General features: G+C 31.6%; 1 protein-coding gene across 2 annotated transcripts; it reads right to left on the bottom strand.

Annotated features, from left to right (window-relative positions):
* Positions 1-8: 8 nt before the first annotated feature.
* Positions 9-27,060, bottom strand: Hml (hemolectin). Of its 2 annotated transcripts, none has more exons than XM_088204801.1 (71): positions 26,893-27,060; positions 26,721-26,822; positions 26,559-26,650; positions 25,451-25,627; positions 25,220-25,379; positions 24,316-24,539; positions 24,054-24,245; positions 23,760-23,878; positions 23,071-23,225; positions 22,868-23,004; positions 22,649-22,791; positions 22,414-22,576; positions 22,218-22,345; positions 21,804-21,867; positions 21,638-21,739; positions 21,010-21,259; positions 20,744-20,939; positions 20,480-20,672; positions 20,328-20,416; positions 19,971-20,190; positions 19,732-19,902; positions 19,385-19,664; positions 19,161-19,308; positions 18,693-18,874; positions 18,294-18,477; positions 17,619-17,749; positions 17,439-17,559; positions 17,237-17,380; positions 16,928-17,177; positions 16,730-16,858; positions 16,443-16,660; positions 16,214-16,381; positions 15,178-15,370; positions 14,560-15,111; positions 14,164-14,424; positions 14,036-14,083; positions 13,562-13,683; positions 13,363-13,497; positions 13,086-13,291; positions 12,310-12,434; positions 12,050-12,243; positions 10,356-10,580; positions 10,112-10,279; positions 9,744-10,041; positions 9,355-9,532; positions 9,186-9,291; positions 8,943-9,126; positions 8,674-8,877; positions 7,975-8,218; positions 7,703-7,851; positions 7,381-7,631; positions 7,095-7,309; positions 6,794-7,023; positions 6,109-6,297; positions 5,804-6,039; positions 5,370-5,489; positions 5,012-5,302; positions 4,783-4,952; positions 4,596-4,719; positions 4,299-4,533; positions 4,115-4,231; positions 3,829-4,047; positions 3,662-3,759; positions 1,945-2,160; positions 1,756-1,875; positions 1,532-1,690; positions 1,233-1,379; positions 938-1,154; positions 699-872; positions 454-609; positions 9-385 (listed from the first exon to the last, which is right to left on the bottom strand). In XM_088204801.1, the coding sequence occupies exons 1-71, from the start codon at positions 27,000-27,002 to the stop codon at positions 105-107; spliced, it is 12,699 nt and encodes a 4,232-aa protein (XP_088060927.1). In that variant the 5' UTR covers positions 27,003-27,060; the 3' UTR covers positions 9-104. The 2 variants fall into 2 exon arrangements, with proteins under 2 accessions (XP_088060927.1, XP_088060928.1); XM_088204802.1 differs by having other exon boundaries at positions 8,674-8,871.

The following is a 27,060-nucleotide window of genomic DNA, read 5'->3' as shown; positions in this document are numbered from 1 at the left end:
ACAAATAATAAATGCAAATAGTACATATTTTATTAAAAAATAAAGTTAAAGCATATTACATAATATAAACTTAATATTAATATGTGTTATCAAATATACATAAATCATGTTAGAGGCTCGGGAGTCATCAAGTTAAATACTTCAACATCGTCATTTATCGTATCTCCTCCGAACCTTGCCGATGTTTTAATTCCGGTTTTTCTAGCTGATTTTGTGTACTGTGATTTCACGTTTAATTGCGAAGAACACGCAGTACATGAACAAGACAAGGGTACCCCCACAGCTTTGGGAATGATAAAACCGTTTTGGCAAACAGTTTCAACGATAACCTGATCATTTTTGATCGGTTGACAACATTTACAGTCAACGTCATGAATCAAAGTATCTACAAGAATTTGTAAGTTATTATATTATTTTTTATTATTAAATGATATATGTAGTTAATAGCAGTACCTTTATTATATGAGGTGCCTGACAAGCATGCGCCTTTACAACGTTTAAATCCTCGTATTGGTTTTATATTCGTGCATAAGCCGAGTGGTAATTGCCTCGTATGTTGAATTATTCCAATGGTATCCTTCAACGGCATATCTTCAGATATACAAACACCTTGAAACAAAAATGATTAACGTAAAGCAATAGACAAAAGTCAATAAATCTAAATACCGACAGCTAATAATTTATTAAATCAAGCTTACTATGAGATAATGAAGTGACATTGCAGTGTTTACAACAGCCTTTCTGATAAATATCATTTGGATTACACCCTGATACATCAGGACATGATTCTTGACTTCCAGAAACCAGTAGTTGATCAGACAGCTTGTCGCAGTTGAACAATGTACAATTATCAGCCGAATACCACTTTTGATCTATAAAACATATTTAGATCAATTCCTTACTGATAAAATAAAATAAAAATTGAAACGAGTATTACTTGGTTGGTATATAACATTATCGACGACACATCCGGTTTGAACGCATTGACCGCAACACGTATGAGGATCACTGGAAGGCACATATTGCCAACCTAAAGCGCAATCCATATTGCATGATTCTACACTTTCAGATTTGATAAGCTTTCCTTCGTCATCTTTCATGCAAGTTACATTCTTGCATGGATCTCCATCTGTAGATTTCCATGTTGAACCTTCCTATAAATATATTTTAATCAAGATGAAGATAACATTGTTAAAATCTAATTAAAATAAAACAAAGATAAATATAACAACCTTATATATTTCACCATTTACTTTGCACGCAATCGGGCTAATTTTCTTACAACAAGATCCTTCAATAATAATTTCTTCTAATTGATAATCTTCTTTCATACTCTTCGAAATTGGTGTACACGCAACTTCTTTGCTTTGAATTTGAACCTTGAAATATTTATAAAGCAATAAAATGATTTACACACCACCAAGTTATATATTAATTTTTAAAAAATAAAAACAGTTCTGTAGAAAAATTTATCCATAGTAATAAGTATAAAATATATATGTATATATAATTATTTGTTAAATGTACTTACAGTCTTATTACTTTGAACGCATTTATATTTTGTACAATAGTCATCAGAAACCCATTCTTCGTCAACTTTATATTCAACATCATGAATGACACATGCTTTAGGGACACACTCACCACAGCAAGTGTGCTTTGCATTACTTGACGGTATATATTCCCAACCCTATGAATACATCAAATTTAAATTAATCAAAGGCTACACATTGAAGACTACACAAATTGAATTACCTTATTGCAATCTGTTGTGCATTTCTTGAGAGTCTTTAATTTTTCAAGAGTTCCATCGCCTTTTTTAGAGCATGTGTACGATTCACAAGCGTTTTCGTCAGCAATCCAAGCGTCTCCGACCTTTCAATTTTCATATAAAGATAATTGAGCAAATATTGCATATATAAATATATTTAATTTTAATATTACCTTATACGTTTTGCCTTTGTGTTTACAAGCAGTATATTTAGGCTGCGAACAACATGTGAAAGGAGCACCAATTGATTCAATTTCAAAATCTTTCGATTTAGTTATTTCAGAACATTGCATGACAGAACAAGTTGCTTGCGTTTTAGTATTATTTCCGCTTCCAGATTTCTTACAATTACACGTACGACATGGTCCATCTTGCCAAATTGCTCCAATCTTTAAATATACAAATATGTATTATACATTGCAACAATAAAATGATAGACAGTAGCGTTGCAATTTAAGTATATACTAAAAAGTGGAGCAAAGCTTTATCATTAGTAGTAGATTTTTGAGTAATATTGACAAATGATAGTTTAGTATGGTGATACACTTCTATCACTCTAGCAAGTGTACGAGAAGATTTCTGTAACAGATTATTTTCGATCACTGCAGCAGTAGAAGGCTTCGCGAAGGAAAAGCACCTTGTAATATGGATCATGGATCAACACACCACATCGTCTATGATGTTCTGCAGTTGCATACACTGTCTGCAAGCTAGATACCACACCAGTTGATTTTAGAATTGAAAGAACGAAATATCGATGCCTATCAGAAACTTTAAAGCAAAAGGTAATGGTATTCTGGGAAGAATCGTTGTATTTTATCTATGGAAAAGATTATGCTGCTTTATCTTTTGGAATGAACGAGGAACGAAATTTAGAGCACTAGGGTCTTCGACTTGTAATCCATTAAAATCGATGTGGACTTTTAAGAAGATGTGTTTTGTTGCAGCATAACAATGCTTGACCCCATACTGCTCTTTCGATGGTTTTGACAATTCAAAATCTGCTCCTTAAGAGTTTTGAACTGCTATGCAATATTTTTTAACCGTTCAAAGAAGTATGGGAGGTAAGAGGTTCAGGTCCAACAAATCTTGAGCATGGGCTACATGGGCGATTCAATACCAAGATGGACAATGATGAGTTATAAGCTTTCAAACCACATGTGAGCTAGCAAAATTGTTTGATGTTACTATTCCAACAATTCTTTACTGTCATGGAAAAAACAAACCATTTCTACCTCGTATAGTTACATGTATATTATGCACTACTGCTCCATTAAACATGATAAATTGATTGCGGTGAATGTTTACTGCTACTAATTGGAGCAACCAAGATCAGTCAATAGAGACAGGATAATTATTTTTCAAAACAACGCTTGACCACATGTTCCACAAACAAATCTGGTCAAACTCCAGGAGTGTGACTTGAAAGCTCTCTATCACCCACCGTATTTAACAGACTTTACACTAACTACCATTTCTTCGTGTCATTGGATCATTTCTTGCACGGCAAAATATTCAATTCTCAACAAGCTGCGAATAACGCTCGTTGCGATTTAATCATCATTTGCTCTCCATGCTTCTTTAAACACTAGTTTGCTTAGATTATCTCAATAGATGTCAAAACTCTTGACGAGAATACTTTCATTATTTATACTGCTTCTTGTTTCGAACTTTGTAAAATATTGTTTGTGAAATCGTACATTTCATATTTAATAACATGATACCTTTTTTGATCAATAAATTACGAGATAAAAATGTTAATGTGTTAATTTTACTCACTCCAATTTTGTAAAATACAACAAAATCATCGAGCAGTTGCTAAGTTTTCGAGTATTGCCCAAAACTAAGAATAACCTTAATATTAGCATATTATTAAAATAAATATATTACGTCTTTTAGAACAGTTTCAACGCTTGCTTTCTTCAATTCACCTCCAGTAATAGTTCCTTCATACTCCATATCATGCAAGCACTTATCTTTAGGCGGTTCTATTAAATAAATATAATATTTTAGTTACTTTGTATACATCCTTAAATAAAAGCTTAATTAATACTCACCACAAGAATATTTGAAACAGCAATCTTTAGGCATTTTAGTCGACGTTGGAACATAAAATTTGGGACATTTTGGTTTTACAGGACATTTTTCAGGTTTGCAAATATAATCCACAAGCGGACAACAACCAGATTTATTGATATTCTTCTCAAAACCAGGTTCCAATAATTCAAATTCACTCTTAGGATCGACTGGTTCACATTCTTCAGCTGGTATGCATTCTAAAAATATAAAAGGACAACATTAATACACATATTGATAATTAACTTATTAAAAATGTGTATTTACTGCATATAAATTGTGAACATTTATTGGCCATCGTTTCTAATTTCATTGTTTGCCCATATCCGCAATTTATCTTGGCCGGTTCGTCACAATGTGCTGGAGGTTTAAGCGCTTCTGGAACTATGTGTTTAAAATAGTTTTGTTAGTTAGCTATATTTATTTTAAAATATTATGCAAAAAATTATACCGCAAATGAATTCAGAGCAGCACTGTCCGTCTATCTTTGTTAGCTCGTGCGATTTATAGCCTTCGTTGCAAGTCAATCCCTTAGAGCACGCTTGAGTTACACAAGTAACACCGCCTTTCATTGCACATGAGCATTTAGTACATTCATCTTTTTTCCAAGTGTCTCCCACATAATGACCTTCCGAGTCACATGGCAAACATTTATTATGATCAATACACTCTCCGTTATTTAAAATCTATGAAATAAAAAAAAAATATTATTGTTTTTAATTTGTATTTTACTTTTTATAATATCTACCTTTCCTCCTGGACAGAAGCAACCCTCTGTACTATTCAAAGTACACAATTCTTTCATTTTGTCGTAAGTTTCGCACGTTAACTGACAATCTGCTCCGCAAGAATTATACACTAGATTCTTATCACTGAAATTATTTTAATACTATTAGTCTAACTTTCTTTTATTTTAAGTTTATTATAAATCTTACCAATGATATGGGCAGAAATCTTCCTGTCTCCAATCAAGGCACATACCGGCACGTCTACATTCACGTGTATACGCTTCAATATTCAAACAGACTTCCTTTTGCTTCGCCTTGGAGCATAACCCTCGCTGGCATGATAACAAATAAGGTTCTGGATCAACAACTGGATGACACTAATAACAAAAATGTTAATACACTATCCATTGTTTATATCTTTCACTTACAAACTCACTTTTCCAAATATGTTCTCGTCCATAATCTTCATACACGGATCTTGATTCGGAGGTAAGGGCCAGCATTCTTCTTTGGGTTTTTCTATGCAAGTTTTCTCATCCATATCTAAAGTGTTCATTACTATAGCAGGTGCTCTTAATGATTTGGCGTAGTCAACTGGATCTTTGGTGGGACCTAAATCGTTTGATTCTTTTCCATCGCAATTGCCACATAGTCCTTCAATTTTACCAGAGTAGAGCTTTGACGGTACCGTAACACTCATGACCATGTTTCGATATTGTATATTTATCTGAAATGTATAAATTTAATTTAGCCTAAATTCAATTCTAATCTTAAGAAAATTAATAAATACAAACCCCCAAATAAGTAAACGGAAATACTATATATAGATCTTCGCCTCCTGGTTTTTGTATTAATATCCATTCATTTAAAAATGGATAATTTTCTACTTTAATTCCGTTGATAAGCACTTCAAACTAAAAAATAAACGTTTTTAAATACATATGTTAAATCAAAATCATTCCTTCAATAATTTACAAGTAATAACTAAAATTGTTGTGTCAATAAAACATTATTTAGTTTATTCGAATCAGAATGTTAAATAAAGCTCAATGTGTGACAATAAAGTTTAAGGACAGAGTTACACATGAATCAGTGTTGTGTTCTTAAAATATCATCGAATTATTTTATAACAGTTAATGAATGGTTTTGCTGAGATTGGGAGAAAAATTTCTAAAGTACTTCTTGAGATGAAAGTTACTATTTTTATAAGATATTTAATATGACTTACCTCTTTAAAGTTTTTCTTTATATGAATAGTACGAGACTCGTGTATTATATGAACGAATTTAGCGCAAACATCTTTGGAATCTAAAAGACATTCATCATAACCAACGTAAACTTCAAATTTACGCTTATTGTTAACGGGAAGATCTCTCACAAGAGCATAAGCACATTTTCCGTCAAAAGTGAAATTCTGCTTATCAAATGTAACCAGTTGAGGTTTACCCAACATCTCACATATGCCTGTAACATAAAAAATTCATTTTTAATCATAGTTTTGAATAAATTACAAAGAGTATTAGAAAGACTTACAATCGTCGCAGTACAAGGGCGGTGTGCATTCGTCTCCATTTCGAACGTAACCTTCTGGACAGAAACAACCAGAGAAGCAAACGCCTGGTGTTGTTGGGCACGGATCTTCTTCTTTCAAATTTTCACAAGACAATTCACATCGGCTTCTAAAGCAATCGTTGTGCACCAAAGGCGCAGTACAGTCAGCAGCTGTTTGAAAGAAAAAATCAATAAATATATGTATATATATAAAGCATGATTTAGCAGAAGATAATTAGCTAAGATAATTTTTTTTAGAAATAATTGCATTAAATACCTTTACCATTAAAAAATCAAATAAACCTTTCACTGACCAAAACATTGTACAGTGTTGATAACGGGGTAAAAGTTTTGTTTCAGTAAAAGCCCTTATGCATATTTTTGGTCCTTTTTTATTACGTGACTTAAATTTCTACACTACTTACTTACGATACTTACAAAAATTTAGTGTTTCTAGATATGATTTTTCCACCATTTTTATATTTAACAAACCTTTACCGGAACTCAAGTTGAATTGGTACATGCTAATTAAAAGTTTGAGAAACGCTGCTTCAAATTATTAATCTTATTTTAATATATATATGTATATAACTAAATATTGTAAGAAGTTTGTTTATTCATAAATAAACAAAATGGATATCCCTCCCGTTAATCAGATGGAACTTACAACAACTGTGTATAGCTCGCCATCCTCGTATGTCGATAGATTTATCTGCAGCCAAGCAATCTGTCACCAAAGTCTGTAGTGAATTACATAAGCAAACTTCATCTTTAGTCATTTGGTCAAATTTAGTCTTTTCACTCTCTGTTTGTAAACAATTGCAAACTTCTTCTAAGCACCTCGCTCGTACTTTTTCGTAATCCATGACTGACATGCAAGGAGTGAATATCTTGTGACTAGAATACAAACAATATGTTATTTAAATGAATTCCTTATACTAATGCTATACTTTTTATATAAGATTTACCTAATAGCTTTACATATATCCCAAGCTTGATTTTGCAAGCGAATAGGACAAGTATGTGCTTCGCATTCTATAGTACTGTCTTTGTGATTCCAGCTATCTCCGAAACTCTCAGTGGACAGTGCTTGTGATCCGTCAGGTTTACGTCGATCGTCTTCTTGTTTTCCGTTATAAAATCCACACAATCCGTCAACTTTACCATATAATTTTCCAGCCACCTTCATTTAAAAAAACTTACTCAATATCACATTTGACATACTTATTAAGAAACACCAAAATAAAAACTCACCCCTATTTTAGCGTTACCCTTATTATCGTACATCACCCAAAAACCATACTCTGTAGAAACAAAGAATAGAGTATTTCCCAATTTGGATATCGCAAACGTGTTGGTTTGGAAGCCTATTTTCTTGGTTTGGTCTACTGTGTAATAATATCCGTTGTATTCGATGGTCAAATCGGGTCTGAATCTCACTTGATCGTTGTTCTGCGATATGAGCAGCTCGTGCACGCAAACGTGTTTAGTACAATTTTTTTGCACTAAAAATAAAATTTGTTATTAATTTTCTAAATAAGATATAAATTAAGTATTGAAACGTGAATTTTATTACCGGTCACGTCCCATTCGTTATTTTCGGCGTCTCTTGCTAATATGTGATTGCAAATGTCATACTGATATTCCGTACCGTCAAATGTATTGAATGTTCGACTGGTCACGTTACAAACTACGTCTCGACGAGCTGGAGGTGCACAAGCATACCTACAAAAATATAATACAAGATATTTCAAACATACATATTTAATACATCATAAATTGCGGATTTGTAAATTGTAGTGCCAGAAATAATAAATAAAATAAAATACAAAATCTTTAAAATCTTACTTTGGACAGTCGTACTCGTCTAATTCGACGTTATCCAATTTCATGACATATTCTGGTGGACATTTTGGAGCAGGACACGGAGGCTGACTTGTTTTTTTCTCTCCAGGTTTTAAAATAGGGGGTGGACGTGTCGATACACATCGCCATTGAACACATTCTTTAACGGCATCTTTAGCTGCTATCGGTGTATTACCCAAAGCTTTTCTTGGTAATTCCATTTTTGCAGAAGGTGTAGACTTAACTCCTGAAAATATGATTAAAATAATAAATATAGAAATATTTTTCACTTAATTTTTAATTAATTTACATGCCAAAATTTTTGTAAAGGAAATCAACAAAAAAATCAGAAATCAGTAAAAAGTAATAGCATAAATAGACACTGTATATTACATATATTTTTTATATATCCAAATTCAGATAAACTTGTCGTTTATCGAGAAATGGAAAACATTGTCAAATCAGAAACACTATCCCTGAGTCTACGAACGATGATTGTTGAACCCCGCCTTCCGCTATCAAATTATGACCCTGAGCGCCAAAAAATTTAATATGTTTTTATATATTACATACTTTTCATTACTCACTCTTACTAATAATCTATACTTTATAAATTTAATTATGTATATTAATCAATTTATAGAAATCTTTCCTTTAATTTATTTTTTAACAGGTTGATGTAGTATATATAGATTTACATACCTCCTTTGGTACCTCCTTTTGTACCGCCTTTAACGCCTCCTCTGTAGTATTTCATGTAACTTTTTTTCGGCATTATTGTAGGCTGAGCAAAAATGGAGTCTGAAGCTACGTCTTCCCTCATTGATCCTAATTTATTAGTGCTCTTTTTAGGAACAACTTTATATCCTATTTGACAAGATGGAACAGGACACTGCTTTTCTTTAACTAATAAAAATCATGATATATTAACGTTGATGAAGTCAAATCTTAAGTTCCGTTTTCGCTAATACCTTCAGCTAAAGCAGTAGTAGTTTCTCTTTCGATACAGTCAATTTCATCGTCAGGGCAATCTTCAAGTCCGTCGCACCATGCTGACTCAGGAATGCAAATTTGAGTTGTAGGACAGATACGATGTTTATATGGACATGGTACACAATCACAAGTACAATCCGAAGTTATATTAATTACCAAGCCCTAATAAATACATTATTTGAATTATAAACACAATTAAAAGTAATCCATATATTACTTACCGATTTACACGGAGGACATTTTTGTTTATTACAAAGCGGTGCCCCTCCTAATTGACAAATGCATTCTTGACAATCTTCTTTTTTATAAATCGCTCCAACAGGATAACTAGAATGTTAATTACTCGTTTATAATCAATAACATATTATATAACATATATTACACACGTACGACATATGTCCGACTACACATGGACATTCAGCACTGGATACACATTTGAAACCATTATATGCCATAGGATAATCACAATCGCATTCGTGAATAGGTTTATCTAATCCTTTACAAATATTGCAGTCAAACTCTTCACCATCAGCTTCAGCAGTAAAGTCCAACTCAGTCGTAGAAACCACTAAAAAATAATTGTTATTAATATGATACATATGTTAATTCACTCTCACATTCACTCTCGTTACTTAACACGCGAGCGATCGAAAATGAAAGTATTTCACCGCCCGCTCCTTATGTGTACATATATACATACTACATTATAATACTAATAATAATAATATATTACCTAGAAAACATACATAATACCATTAATAAGCAAACGTATAAATTACCATCGTAATCGAAAGGTTCATAACATCCGAGTAGTTCAATTTTCATTTGTATGTTGTTATGCCACATTTTTGGTTTGACTTTGATATATCTACCGTGCACCGGTTTCGGAAAATTATTGGTGATATTTCCATTAGAATTATAATTTCCCGGAAAGACTATTTCTTGCATGTTTTCGTCCATTATTGGACTCCAGTGAATATCATCTTTAGAATATTGAACTGAATATGCGGTCACCCAACCTAGAGGGCTACCCTTAGTTACGATACCGGTCAATATTCGTGGTCCAGTTAAATCAAACTATAACAATATAAATAAAAATAAATAAATATCATTGATTATATTCTGTACATAAAATATTTATATATACCATTATCCATTGCTCAGGAGAATTTATTATAGGTTGCCATGCATTTCCTGCAGACATTTTAATATTTTTGGTTGTATATCCTGGTTTCTGGGAGCTCACTGAAACCAAATGTAATGGATACTCCACTTGATCGATTCCAATTGGCTCCATGCACTCAGATGCTTCATACTAAGCACATAATCAATAAAAATTATAATAATGTAAACAGTATATACTTAGCACAAGTAAAAATATTATATGAAACCTTAGCAGGGGAAAGTTTTTTTTTGAAGTGCTTTGGTCTAGTCGTCTTTTTTCTAATCGGCTTAGTTACTGTTGTAGTTTCGACCTCGCTGCATCCAATCAACTCGTACCTTATAGCGATTTCATCGTGCCAAGTTAAAGGAACGATTTTAATGTAATTAGCTTCTATTGGCACATCAAACATTTGCTTTAATGGAGTTTTATTATTGACCGGACCTCGGAAAATCTAGTAAGATAAAAATATAAATTAAATAATTTGTTACTAAAAGTAAATAGGTAATGCAGTAAATGAGAATGAAGTGTGATGCCTACAATAATACAGATATGATACGTCTATTTAATTTTAACCTAAATACAATAGTGAAACTAGTAAAAATCATTAAATATTAATGTTTTTTACTAGTTTCGTCTTTACAATTCTTTTATATTGTCTTTCTGCCACAAAAACTTAACTTTATTATAACGTGTAATTAAAGTCTTTTTTACAATTTTCTACAAAATTTATCGTTTTTTACAAAACATATGCTTTAATAAAAGATGTTTTAATTGCATTATTATTATCATCAATTAATGTTTAGTGCGATACAAAGTTGCTACATAATTAATTATTAAAGCAAACTTTTGCGCTCTATGTTCTATCCTTTAACTATTTTTGGTGCCGTAAAAAGCCACAAAAGTGTTTTTAGCTATATAGTTTTAGAACTTTCATTAGGTTTGGGTTTGAACAGCCAATGGACGTTTCGCAACTGTCAAATTAAGTTTTTTAGACATTTTAGAGTAGCATTTTAGCACTTATCGGTTAAATTATGTTTTTGCTAGTACTAGAAAATATAACTTAAATTTAATGTTAAAAAATACACATTCACTATAACATTTATACATCACATGTAAATAATTAATGATAAATATATAAATGTATTACTATGTATGAAAAAGTTAAAATTTTATAATTTTACTAGCACCTGCCAGATAAATTATATTTTCACTGGTAAATATATATACATAACGATCAATATGTATTTCGATATGATTTTACTGAAATGGTATATTTAAAAAAAAACAGAATAGATTCGAGATTGTTTTTTTTTTAATTTTCTTTAAGGGATAACGCAATAATTTCTGATTTAGAATCAGGGACTTTTATTTTTCCTTTTTCAGGGTGCAAAAGTTCGTTAGTCGGTGGTTGTTTATTTTGATATTTCGTTTTCATTAATATTCATAGTATTTCATTAAAAGACATGCATTTTTCTAGCCAAGGGGGGGGGGGGCAAATACCTTCACCTGTCGCCTCAAATCACATACCTGCTAAGAGCGCTTGCTAAGGCTGGCTCTGTGCTATTCCAATCTGCTTAGTGGACCGATATGATAAATTTTTATTAATATACGACTAGTAAAGTTCACGGTTGCCCCTTACTGTTAAAGTGAAAGGAATTACTTTCACATCCTTCTAATTCGGCTGATTACCTTATAAAATCATGTTTAATATTTTAAAGAAGTGAAAGATAAAAAGTATATAAATAGAGCACATAGGAGGATCTAAAAAGGCTTGTTTCTTATTGGAAAAAGTATATTAATTTTGAGTAAATATAAAATCAGAGGTATATACCCAAAGATCCTTCATAAAAAGCAAGCGCTGGTCAGAAGAGAAAAAACAATATATAAATATTAATTAAACTGATAATAATATGGTCGTACTTGTGGCAGGCCCTCTTCCGTTGTGACTACGCCGAAATGGTGTCCATTCTCGCTGTACAGTACTTTATAGCTGGTCACAAAATGATCGAATAAAGGATTGCCTTGCATTATCACACCATATATGGGTTCCTTTCTATCCAGTTTTACCTGAATAAATTGCTTGGTGTCAGTTACTTTAGGCTTCCAACTTCCGCCTATAAATAAAATTAATAAAATATCAATATCGAACGTAACATAAATTAATAAACATGCGAACATACCTGAAACTTCAGACATTTTGCCATTTAATTTCGAGAAATGAGGCAAGTATGCAGAACTAAGAGAACTACTAGCAGTGAATGCTTGATCTCCCATGGGAACATCGTCCCACAATACGTTTGTGTATCTTTAATGTAAATACGAGAATATTCATTAGTATTGTTAAATGTGATATAATAAAATAACAAAACAATAATTATTTATGCATAAAATTACACAGTATTTAAAAAAATCGTCTTTGACAAAATGTTGAAAAACATTTTTGAATTGAATTTCTAATATTGATATGATACTGTGTTAGAAATTATTGTTGACATCATATACGCATGCCATGTGTATTCGCGAGAGTATAATTTAAATGCGCGATATATAAAACACTTGTTCCATTAAACGAATTTTTTGTGCATTACAATGATAAGAAGTGAGCATTAAATAAATATATAGGGTGTCGTTGGCCATAATGCGACAAGAATTAGTTAGCTATAACAAGTTTCTCATTTAACTCTTGGACAGATTTGGTGCGAGCGAGTACTGGTAAGAACAGTGAACACCCCATGAATAGCTCTATGCAACGAATATATTTAAAAATAGGATAATATAAATTGGCAACAAGATTTATTTTTACACAAACAATTCGTTTTATGAAGCAAAGTATTTATTTAAATGCACATTTCTCTTAAAATAGTTCCCTGTTCAATCGTACTCTTCTCCACACGTACTCGGTCACCACAGTCAACGGTTTGGTTGATTCATAAATATTATTAAATTTACTTCATACCTATCAGGATGACATTCGGGTGGCGGTGATACCGTTGCAGGTACTCTGGATCCATATCCTCTATCAATTAATTCATTATCATCTTCACTCGGTATTGTTGTTGATTGGAATATCGTCTCTTCGGCACACGATGATTTATCGCAGACGTAATGATTATTAATGCATTGACAAAGTTCACAATCAGACTCTCTATAAACTTCTCCAGGCTAAAAATAATTAGCACTTGTATTATTCAATACTTTTATAATAATATAAACACATATTAAATAATAATAACTTTGACTGGTTTTCCGTTATGAGAACGGCACGTACAATCGTGTAATTGAACGCATGTTTTGGCATCTCTCCAAAAATACTCTTTATCACATTTTTTTACATATATCGCTTCGTCCACGCATCCAGGTATACAACTCTATATTTAAAAAAAATAGTTGATAAAGTAGTGATAATAATATAATACTAGAAACTTTGTGTACCTCTCCATTGGTACATTTTCCATTTTGCTTGAGGTAAGAATCATAGAAAAGACAAACTTTATTACAGTCGACGGCACAATCTGACCATACTTTGCCTATATCACAATCTTCGTGTTTTGTAACTAAAGTAAAAATTTCATTATAGAAAGTTGTTAATATTTTAGTAAGATATATAAAACAGAGACAGGCTGGAGAGCTGCAGTAACTAAAGAAGTTCAAAAACTATTTTTGTGTCAACAACTACTTATCATGATTACATTATATAATTTAGTTTCACAATAAAACCAACATAAAGGGAGATGATTGAGAATTTGTAAGTAACAGTGAAGAAAAATGCCGGGACTGATATAAGCCAATCTATCGTACTGTTTAAAAGTTTTATATTAAAGTATTAACTTAACAATACCGAATATATGTTATGAAGTTTTTACTACCCCAAGACTGTCTCTGATAAAAATATAAATGTGATATTACCATTTGGTCCCACAAATTTAATCGCAGAACCAACTGTTGGATGTTTCACTGAAAACATATGTTAATTTGTAAATCTTTAAAGAACAATAACATGAAAAATACTTCACAAAACCAAATATATATTGTACATTTATCACACTCAGGTCTTATAGCATATACAGCTGAAGGCCAATCGCAAACCATAGTGAATGGATTATATAACTCAGGAGAATTGCATGATTTTAAAACCACGTCTGGATACTGCGGTGGACCCATTCCAGGCGCACATTGATAAAACTTTCTACAATCCTCTTCGTGTGGATAATTTGGGCGCATATTTTGAAGACATAGATTATTTACTATATTAGTGACCGGGCTCTGAGTTGTAGTTATTAAAAGTTTTTCAGCAGCTGAAATAAACATATATTATATCTATAAGTAATGATGATGAACTATTTAAGTTTATATTGACTTGTAAGAATGGTCTTTGTCAGTAAATTAAATATTAGCAATCCATCATTGTATGACGATTATGTAAAACTTACCTCCACATTCCGGTTTTATTGCTATGACCGATACCGGCCAATCACAGTTCATAATGTGCGGATTAAACATTTGCTGTCCATCACAATATTTTAATACCATATTACGATGTTCCGGTGGACCCATTCCGGTAGCACAATGGTAGAACAAAGAGCAATTGAATGGATGTGGATAGAACGGACGAGTTGGATCAGTACACATCTCACTTGATTCATCAAATTGTTCCGGTTTCTTAGTTGTAACATGAAGAGATTCTAAATGTTTCATTTTTTCTGTTTGAATCTTAGTAACAAACTCATATATTTCCGTCGTCGTTTTTTCTGCCATACATTCAGGTTTAATTTCGATTATATTTCTAGCCCAATCGCACTCTGTAGTATGTGGATTGAACATAGTCAATGGCGGACAAGACTTTTCCACCAAGTCTGGATGTTCAGGAGTTCCCATACCAGGTGCGCATTCAAAATATTTAGAACAATTAGTAGGATGTGGAAAGCTTGACGTAAATTCGTCGCATACAAATTCATCATAGTTTGGCTTTACAATTTCCAGCTCTACAAATAAATTTGTATTATAATATGTAGCTATGCATTTATGAGTAAATATATATTAAATCATACCACATTGACATTTAACTCTAATTTCAAAGTCAGGACATGGTGCAGACGACTGTGGTTGACGGCAGAATAATCCTTTTTCGAGACTACATTCAGCTTCTAATCCTGTGCTTTTTGCCGTTTTATGACCAATAGTAGTTCGACATTCAATATCGACCATCTTTTCCAGCTTACAATAAGGACCATTTAGTTTGTGCTAGAAAATAAATAAATTGTTTTATTGGTCTGTTTGACTATAAACAAACAAATATAATATTTTCTTATTGCATTTATACATATTTATATCATTTACGTATATGTATGACTTATAACTACATAAATTATTTTGCTGAGATCATTTGATAACATATTGATTTACTAATTAAGTTTCTATGTTTCAATTACGTATTATGTCATACTAAATTAGGAGTAGCATGTGAAATGACCAATCACAAAGCTGTAGAGTAAACGTTGGAGCTTCTTGTTTAATCGCGAAATAAAATGACTTTTTACTAAGCGAAATAAGAGCTTCATGAACTTTTAATTTGATATTATAATAGATATGTCGATAATTTGATATTTTAACAGTTAAAGACATTTAGTACACTAGTAATAGTACATAACAGAACTTTAATATTTCATTTCAATCTATCTTCTACTAATCTTGTTCAAGAATATTATGAAACGTTTCTATTGCTACAAAAGAAGAATTACAATCTTCTTCATATCAATCAGGCTATTTTTATGATTACTCAATGGGTGCGATTTAACAGGGAATTATTTTAAGAGATATATGCATTTAAATAAGTACTTTGTTACATAAAACGAATTGTTTGTGCATTTATGTAAGGAAAATCTTCGGATTTTTTCTTCAGAAAAGGATTCGTTGCAGAGAATTATTCATAAAGTGTTCACTGTTCTGAACAATGCTTGCTCGCTACTGCTCGCTCGCACCTAATCTGTCTAACAGCAATGCACAAACAATTCGTTTTATGGAACAAATATCTTTAATATTGATCATTTAAATTGTCATCTTACTAAATATATAAAAGTTTCATACCAGTTCAAAAAGTGAAGGAATGGTTTCAATTTCTACCGAATAAGGCTTGGTTGTTTTAGTAACTTGTATATCTTTTTTAGATGGTTTCACATTATTGATCCATTCTGTCCATCCAGTTTTACATACAGCTTTCTGTTCCATGAGTTCTACTTTGGTAGTTGTAGGCATCTGAAACGATTTAAGGAAATATTATTCTGCACATAACGCAAAAAGCAACTTCTCTATTTACTTGAGTTGTACTGCACGGTTGACCGTTACATATTTTTTCACCGCGAGAACAGTGGCAAGAATGGCATTCGTCCTCTTCTATTACTTCTCCTTCGTGAATAACACTTCCATCGGGCATTTCCATACAAGTTGGTAAACAATGCTTCCTTAGAACGCATACTTCTAAAGTATCGTTGCTATACACCTGACCAGTTTGACAAGATTTTTTTCTTTCACAGCCTATTGAATAATTAAATTGTTAATTATTAATAATATACAACGCAATTAATTACATTTATGTTCAAATACCTTCTATACAAGTCTCTTGAGAACAAGTCGATACAAGCTGTGAATACTTGATGGTATTTTCACAAGTCTCTACAGGACAAGTGGACATGCATGGACTGTAATTGGTGCAAGTTTCATCGCATTGCATAGCTATATTAAAGTTACATGATTAAAGTTTGTGCGATTAATTTATATTAATATTATATCTTGAACACTCACGGCAAAGTTCTTGGGATCGCCATTTAATAGCAACACCTCTAGCGGCACATTCGTGTACGTATGCTGCTAACGCTGTACATAAACATTCACAATCTCCTCCCATGTTACAAGCGCAAGTATCGCGCTCACATCGATGTACAAATTCATCAGGAGGTATTTCAGAATGACAAGCCGCGAACGGGAATTGTTTCAATATGCCGCATTTTAACGCTGCCCAAATTTTTCGTTCGGGATGTAAGTGACAAGTATCCTAAATTATTCGACATTAAGACTCACTGATTGATTTGTAATTATTATATTAATACAAACCTGAATTTCTCTCGTCATGGGGCAATGCGACTCTAACTTCCAAGAATCTCCAAACAGCTGAGGAGTAGCCTCCGCTAATCCACCGGAAGGAGTTTGGAAATCGTTAGATTCGTTTTCGTCATAATTACCGCAAAGTCCTTTGACCTATTAAAATATATTTAGTTACAACTATAATTTAATAGGTAATTATAAAAAATCTCACCCTTCCTTTCCAACTTGGGTTTGCTTTGAAATAAACTCTCGTGCCTTTATCCCATTGCAAAACAATTCCCAAAGATTCAACTTCGGCAAATACAAACAAACCCGCAATTCTTATTTTGATTCTGAAAAAAATTAATTATAATAATGGGCTATAATATAAAATACTTATGAAGTATATTACCTCTTCAAATCTTTTCCATTAGGCAAAGGTTTGTTCTTAGTGAAAGTTACTACTTCCACTGACGGTGCAGCTCCGACTTTGAGCGTTATAGATTTGGAGCAAGTTACACCAGAAGAACCGCACACTTCATTCTATAATAATTATTTGAGTAATTTATTATGTTGAATTTAAGTAAAACATTGTACATTGTCAGAAAATATTTATATATTTTTATATGTTTGATGATAAAAGTCTACACAAAAAATGTCCACATATAATTTATTGTGTTTGATTGGTTGTTCTTAGATATTAGTTACATATTTGAAGATATCTTTATTTTATAATAATCTATGTATGTGTATGAGAATAAAACGGACTTTATAAGATGTTATCATATTTCAAAATAAACGAAAATAAAAAAACAAGATGAAAACCAGTGGCATAATGGAAATAACCAAACTTCATTATTGGCCGATTATGTGACCAAACGGTTTGGCTCATTGGCTCTTTTCATCTGAATAGGCTTAGCCTAATATCTTTATAAATAACTCATAACTTAAAAATTAAATTATTATAAAATTGATACGTTTTAAAAGATTGCTTTTACATATTTGTTTTTTATGTTTCAAATATAATAATGAAATCACAAAAATGATCATACCTAATTTTTCATACATAAGAAGATATTATTCTTACCTGAATTTCAATACTGAAGCCATCATTTTGACTGTCGAGGCATCCTTTGGCAAACAAATATGTACATACTCCTTGGAAGTCATATCTTCTACCATCAAACGTACGGAAATGTGAGTCTCCCCAAGAACTACATACTCCAGCGCATTGTCTCTTTTCGCATGTCCATGTTCCACCTTTGCATTCACTGAAATATAATTTTAATATAAAAAAATTGAACTTCATCATATTATTAACAACATTGTACAACAATTTTTCTCTTTTTAAATTTAGATTTATGTATAAAAGATCAAAAAAATGAGATCTTGTAAGAAAGAAACCAATTAATAATTTGGCTGATCTTATATTTAGTGGACGAAATCTTATAATATAACAGTGTAATCATAATATTGATTTAATCACCAAGTATTGCATTCCTCTTGCATCTTTTGACCGTCGTGATAACTTCTACCACCGTGATGACAAGGACATTCTTTTGGTGTAATACATTTCTTAGTTATACTGTCTAAAACGTATCCATTCATGCATTTGCAACCAGGTCGGCAATTTACTGGTGATGTTTTAAGAGCTGGCTCGTGCATATTCTGTATTAAAAATAATTTAATAATCAGTGGTGCCTTGACTTACAAGGTTAATTTGTTACGTGATGGAGCTCGTATTTCAAATTAATTGCATGTCAAATCAATTTTTTTCAAATTAATGAATTTAAATACCAATAATCCATTTCAATGGAAAAGATTTAAATTGATTATTGGCAATTAAAATGATAAATACATACTACATAAATTAATGATAGTATTTTTTTTTTCGAGATTCCACTGTACATGTTTATTTACACATATTTTATTAATATGCAAAAGCATAAAATACCTTGCAAGTTATAGGTTCTGGTTCACATGTTGTAAACACTTCATTATACATATAATTACATCTTTCTTTGATATCGGTAGCTCTTGGATACAATTTTATCTCATCTTTAGTGGCCGGCTTGCATTCCCATCTCGCTCCAGCACACACACTACAAATATTAAAATTTATATCTAGGCTTTATCTATTATAATAAATCCATAATGAATAAAAATAATATATCATACCATAGCTCTTGTTCCTTCCTTCCTGGTCTCACTTCCTTATACTGCGACATAAAGTCTAAACCGGCATATTTACAAGGACAGCTGGCAATTGGAATACATTCACCGGACTCATCTAGCGTTTGACCTTCAGGGCAATTGCATCCTTCTACACAACTAGGTCGACACTTGGCCTCATCCTGAACAGCCGCCAAGTCCTCATACACGCCAGATATATCATAGCAGCTCCTCGCGCAAGAGTCTCCGCATACTTGATATATTTGCCCTCCAGTGCAATGTACCTCTATAATCATTATAAAATTAACTAAACATTCATATTTTTTTGGATAGCATTAAAAAATAGTATAAACCGCATTCTTTGACGTTGTATCTCCATTGAATTTGAACATCAGAGCGAGAACACTCAGTCGCATATGCTCCAAGTATCGGACACAAGCATTTATCAATTGGTCCCTCGCAAGAGCAAACGTCATAGAGACAATCTTCATAAAACGGTTCTACGTCCACATGCCAATGGCACTCTAAAATGTATATCAGTCTTAATAATGTGCTTGATATTTATTAATAATTTATTAAATAAAAAATAAACCTTCAAAGAGCTGGCTTTTGAGCTTTTGGCATAACTTTTCAGCTGTAAGCTTATTATGTACATTTGTTTCGCAAGGATGATTGGTTTGTTTGTCTAAAAGATCTTCACAACGCTCTTTGGTCTTCCATTTATTTGCAAAAGGTATCACTGATTGTTCAATGTCACCTTCCGGTGTGAAGAAATCGTCCTTTTGATTAGAATTAAATGTTCCACAAAGACCCTAAAATTTTTATAACATTTATACAATAAATAAATTAAATTATTCTCTGTAATGAATATTCTTGATCATATAACAGAAATTCAACACATTTATCTTACTTATCTATTTAAGTCTAAAAAGGTATTAACACAAATTACCATTGTTTTTCCTTGGAAAGAAGCCGGTGCATCGATATAAGCTCTTGTCATGCCATCCCACCATATTTCAATTCCATTTGGCAATTCAACTAAATAATAGAAATTAATTAATAATATAAATTATAAAATAAAAACTAATAATAAATAAATACCTTTCATAAACAATGAAGAAACAATGCTTATCTTGATTCCATAATATTTTACAGGTAACTTTTCAATTTCTTTTCCATCGGCAACTACCACTCTCCCTTGTTTCAATACAATTATAGAATCGGTTTTAATTGTTAGAGATTTTGTACAAGAGGGATTTTCCCATGTATTTCCAGATGATGGAAGATTCATTGCCTAATAAAACAGATATTTATATATCCCTACAATTTATCATACTACAACAAAAAGCTAAACATTTAATCTACCTCAGATATTGATCCAGAACAAGCAACATTTTCAGCTTCAATACTAAAGTTTGGTCCTTTCACCAGAGTATAAGAACATTTTCCCATAAAGTTAAACCTTTTACCATCAAAGGTTTGATAATGAGGATCTCCTATCGACGAACACCTAGCACCACATGCAGCTTGAGTGCAAACCCACTCTCCATTTTGACATGTGCTGTAATTAATTAGTCATAAAAACACAATTAAATTTAAAGTTTGAGCTCAGAAATAAAAAGTTGCATTACCAAGTATTGCATTCTTTCGGAACGCTGCTTCCCGCTGGAAATTCTTTTCCTCTGAGTCTACAGGGGCACTGGTCTTTAGTGACACAAGTGCCGTTATGATACAAAGTTCCCGTAGAACAAAAGCAACCCTCTGTACAAGAAGATTTTCCGCTCAATGTGTTATCTTCAAGAATTGCAGAAGCACTCCCGCAAGCTATTTGTGTAGGAGGTCCACACCATTGATACATCATTCCTCCGCTGCACTCCATTTCTATATTTAAAAGTAATAATAATATCACAGATCAAATTATCTTGAGTTTATTAGTATTCATAGGAAATAGACATCTAGTAATATTATGTATCACTGAACTTCCGATTTCTTTATTTATACATTTTTATGTGTCTACTAAAACTGTTTTTACCACAAAACTTTTATATTCTTACGATTCTAGTTATTATTTTCTATGTACTAATCCCTTTGATTTCATAAAAGATTTTAATCCTTCCATAAAGTCTTTAACATACAATAAAGTTCTTGAATTATATTATAAGGCCCCTGAGAAAACACTTTTTTGCTACATATTTTTAATTTTAATCAAAACTGAACCATTGTCGTTGCTAGTATAGTATATAAATAAAGATTACTAACTGCATGTATCTTCATCGCGCCAATTTTTTAAAGAAACAACTCCTTGTGCAACACATTGATTAGCATAAACTGCCAAACTGTCACATCCACATGTTTCACGTGCTAAATAGTAATGTTTTATTAATATGTTTAATAATAATTGTGCATAAAGTGCATTCTTACATACATTTCTGTATACACCCACAATAGTCCCATCTGCAAGATTCATATAGTAGAGAGATGTCCATAATCTAAAAAATATAACATACTCTTATTATAATGTATAGTTATATTGCATACTATACATTGAATATTATATGTTGTATAGAAAGATTAGAGTCAAAGGAAATTTGTAAATCTTCATTATGGTTGTAGTTATGTCGAGGATCATATCAAACGTTGCTCTTATGGAACACTTAGCTTAGTATATCAATATAGCAAACTCAATAAGAGCAATGCACTATAGCAACACTCCGTTTCATCCTGCAGGCAAGTTTGATAAGCATATCGGCTCATCAAACCGACGTCACCATACATTATAATATTATTTTTTATTACCCATTTTAAGGTCTCTTTAAAAATATTATTTATTATTACATACCTTGCTACAATCTTTAAAGCTTGGTTTGCTCAAGAGATAACTACAAAAATGTTCAGCTTTTTTGGCGGTGTTTTTATCTTGAATCAAGCACGCATGCTGCTCTCTTGGATTATTTTCACAAAAGTCATCTAAAAAAATGTATTATAAAGTAACATTCTATCACTAAAGTTATTTTACAACCATTTGCAAATCTAACCGCCAATTTTATTTATCTGCCAGCTATCAAAGAGTGTTGTCATTGTTTTAGGCACATTTCCATCTTTTGTCATCACATCGTTGTTAATATTACCATCGTTCCTTCCGCAAAGACCTTCAGTTTTATTCCACATCGATTCGGCAACGTCCACTTGAACGAATTGCTAAAATATTATTTAAAAAATAATTAGAAATATTTCCATAAAATATAAGATATGCCATCCATAAAAAAATACCAGTTTATCCCATTTTAATCTGACTCCCAATGTTTCCAAAGTCATCTGTATCATATGACCAGCCATTTCTACTCTCAATCCTGTCAATTGTGCTGGTATTGGAAGAAATCTTTTTGTGCTTTTAAAAATGACTCCGCCATCCTCTTTTGTATTTAAAACCAATTTATTACTTTTTATTACCAATGTACGATTTATTTTGTATGATTTTTAAGAACTTACTTGCTGGTTCAATTGTATACTCTTTATCTTGTAAAAATAATGTAACTCGTCTACCGATTCCAATATTTTGAACAGTTAAACTGAAAGTGTTGTCTCTACCGTCTCGTACTAATACATGACGACATCCGGAATTGTAACTAAAGTAATTAAATATAAGTTTATTATATTCATTTTAGTTATATTTTCATTGATATAAGTATTACCTGTAGACTTTACCATCAAAAGTTTTGTAATGGACTCCACCCCATGTAAAACAAATTGCAGGTTTTGGTTTTACTGTTTCGACAAATGTTTTTCTGTTTCTCATATACTCATTAGGAATTCCATGAGCAATTTCATTTTCTATTAATTTTGAATCCTTAAATATAAAGTATGAATTAATCATAATTTGATACACAAATACATATGTATATACAAGGGTGAGTCAAATGAAAATCATTAAAACACCTATATAATTCTGTAAAGTAACAGTATTATATATAATTTAAATAGTGACCAACGGGTGGCAATTCGAATTAGGAACAGGCAATGATGAAGATATTTATAACGTTTTTAAACGCTTCATAATATCATAAAAATTACCTACACGAAAACTCATATCTATTACAACGGATAGTGCGCCTTCAATGGTCAGCAGCACAAATTGGTTTCTTGCATTGTGTAGGAAAGATAATGATTTTTCACGCCTGTGCAGCCTGTCCCTCAGGCAAGCCCTGCATGTACTATTAAAGCTTTTGAGGGCAGTGAAGACTATGGATAAAAAATATATCCTTTTATACCTTTTTGTTCCATAAATTGCGATAAATAAAATATTCAAGGTTTTCATTTGATTCATCATCATATATTTATAATTTTTTTTATTTCTTAGTTCAAATATTATTTAATAACTTACCATGGATGGATGACGACCTTGAACGAGTCCACCGTGTACATCATTCGGGGACCATGAAGAATTTTTTGAATCATATTTTGTATGCATAGGCTCACCCAAATTTACTACGGTATTCATACCTAATGAAATATAATATGAATTTAAAAAAAGTATATTTATATAACAATTCATCTGGTTAAATTTACATACAACTACCAAACAATAATTCACTCACTTACATAAGTGCCACTCAATGGGGCATTTGAACGTAGGCAAAAACAATATTCTCTCTATCTAATCAAATCAATATCTTACCATATACACACTGAGGAATTGGCTGCGGACCGAATTGGCCTTCAGAGTACAAACAAATATAGGCCGATAAGGGTGGTGATGATAACTTGATTCCCGGTGGACACGAAAGACTGCAACTTAGTCCTTCGGCATTACCCGAGCAATTATAACCTCCGTTGAAGCCCAATTTACTCGCAGCGCAAGCATCCGTGGCTGTTCAATATCAAATATTTATATGTAACATTGCTAATTAAATGTAATTTTAAAATAAAATATTTTTTACAATATTGGCATTGAGATCCTCTGAATTTTTGTGGACATTGACAGTAGTTGAAGGACATGCACATCCCGCCATTTAAACACCCCGGTTCGCATGTAGGTTGGCAGTCTGGAATCACTACAAGGTCCGTCCTAGTCGGCATCCAATTTCCTTCTTTACATACGAGGTTCGCCGTTGATGAGTTGTCTGGGAATTTATATCCCTGAGCGCAGGTTATTGTGCAGCTCCTGCATTATTAAAAAAATATTTTTATTCATAATTCAAACCAAACTAACAATACCTACATATTAATTCAAATTTCGTTTTGAAAATATATATCAGATTTTAAAGAAATATCCCATACTTTAGTTTCAACTTCCATATTTTACATTCTAAATCTAAAATATTATATCATCTCATAAGTTATTCGTCTTTTATTACAGTGTATATTATTTAAGCATAAAACCACCTTTATAAACTCCCACAACTGATATAAATTTGTATTATAATAAATTCTATTAATTTTAAATTTTGCTTAGTTACACTGTAGAACATTAAGACAAATACAGTCCATCATAACCTCCCCCATCCTTGAACAATTTCGTAACACTTAAGTGAAAACTTCAAAATTCAGACACTACCATCAAGACAGAAAAAATAGTTTTATATTAAAACAAAAAAGGGTGTTTGGGCTTTGAGATTGATCAAGTTTACATATATGTAGTTAATACAAAATATCATGAACTATTTTTAGTTATATACAGTTAAAAGGATCATTATATCTAATCATAATTACTGGTTTAAAATATTGTTATTTTAATATTATCCACTTGATAGATCTAATATGAGATAAAAGTCCATATTTTATATGTAAATGTACTTTAATGATTAAACAACTGTAAATTTATAAAAATTAAGTTTTACTCACGATGGTGAACAGACTCTTCGGCTGTTTTTCGGCAGCGGAGGATTATTTAGGCACGGTTTTTTCTCATACTGACACTGAGGACCGCTGAAATTCTCAGGACAATTACATTGGCTAGGAGCGACGCATATTCCGTTGTTCTGGCACATTGGCATGCAAATTGCTATGAAAGTTGAAATATAATGATTACAAATCTAATTTAATCAAATGTGAAATCAATTCAATGCTTCGTACGTTCGCAATCTGGTATCGTTGGCCAAGAGTCCGTTTCCCATTCTCCATCACGGCATTTTACCAGCATGTATGTGTTCTTATTGGGGAACTGATAATTATCGAAACATGAAATACGACAGCCTAAGTATGTCGAGCATACAGATTTTCCGTTTTTCACTATCGGGGGTTTACCGCATCCTGAAAAATATATTATATAGTTAAAACTAAGTTACAATTTTGCAGGACTCAAGTTTTTAAATTAGAAGTTTAGATTGTCTCTTTCTTGTCAATATAAATAATATCTATATGTTTACTTGATTTTGTTTAAAATGAAGTAAATGTGGCTGAATTCGCCTTATTTTACCCAAACAAAGATGAATAACAATTGATATTACAACCAGTGGTGTCAAGAAAACTTATAAACTTACTAATGAAATAGCGACCAATAACAATAAGGCTGTAATATCATTTTTTATAAAATCTTGTAACTTCTAACATATTACAAATTAAATCTATGATTTTTAGCTTTTTTAACTTGAAGTCTTAATAAATTATTGAGTAACTTTTTATTATATATAAAAAAAATCCTTAACTAAATATTTTGTAAGAAGAAAACTTTCCAATGTACATTGTACATTGAAATGGGAACTTAACTTTGCTATTTCTAAGATTAGATTTTATATAAAATAAATATTTGTCAGTTTTGCATATTTTTTGTTGATATTTTTAGAAATTTTCTGTGTATATTTTAAATATTTAATATATCTCAATATGTTTAGTTTAAATCCATGTTCATTAATATATTTATATATATTTTTTTTTCTACTTTTTATTTATATATTTATTATCATCATTAAAAAATTCAATACTGGAATTTCTATATTGAATTTAAAAATAACAAAAGTATATATAAAATTATATATTAAGATAGTTAATATTAAAAGTTAATAATATTTTTTTTTATTAAAAACAAACTATAAAAAATGGTGTAGCAATATTTGTCCTTGCCCGTTATTCAGAAATTAGCTTTGAGAAAATAGTAAAATAACAGCACAAACAGTTAATAATCGTTTTTGAAAATTTAAGAATTGCTCCTTTAACATTAACATAAAATATAAAATTTACAAACCTTCGCCAACAGTTTCCATATGTCCAGGTGGTGGCGAATAATGGTTACCATACATATTTCCATAATCTGTATGGACATATTTACTAGCAGTCCTATTTTTTTTTGAAAAAATATTAAAAACATCGCAAAGTGTATATAAATTAAATGTTGTATAAAACCTACTTTGTCGGTGATTTTACCCCTCCGGTTTTTGTATAGCCACTGTTCACAGGATACATATTCCATGCTTGATGTTGATATTGCGGCGCACCAAAATCAGTTTGCCTGTTAATATAACTATGTATATTCATGTACATGTTAAAATTTACTCTATCTAAAAAAATGTGTTTATTACGCTGGAAGCGCTCCATATTGTTCATAATTGTACGGTTCGGGTTCAGCAATTATGTTACGAAAACACGTAATATAAATAATAAATAACTTCTTCAATAGCTTGACTTCCATGATTATTCTCAACCTAATTACGCCATCCTTGCGGAATCTGTGGTCAGGGTCTGAATGT

Source organism: Plectrocnemia conspersa, unplaced genomic scaffold (genome assembly GCF_051122295.1).
Source record: "Plectrocnemia conspersa isolate PC_06_02 unplaced genomic scaffold, ASM5112229v1 ptg000014l, whole genome shotgun sequence".
Classification (NCBI taxonomy): Eukaryota; Metazoa; Arthropoda; class Insecta; order Trichoptera; family Polycentropodidae; genus Plectrocnemia; species Plectrocnemia conspersa.
The sequence above is the reverse complement of the archived record's forward strand: the minus strand, read 5'-3'. Positions and strand labels throughout refer to the sequence as shown.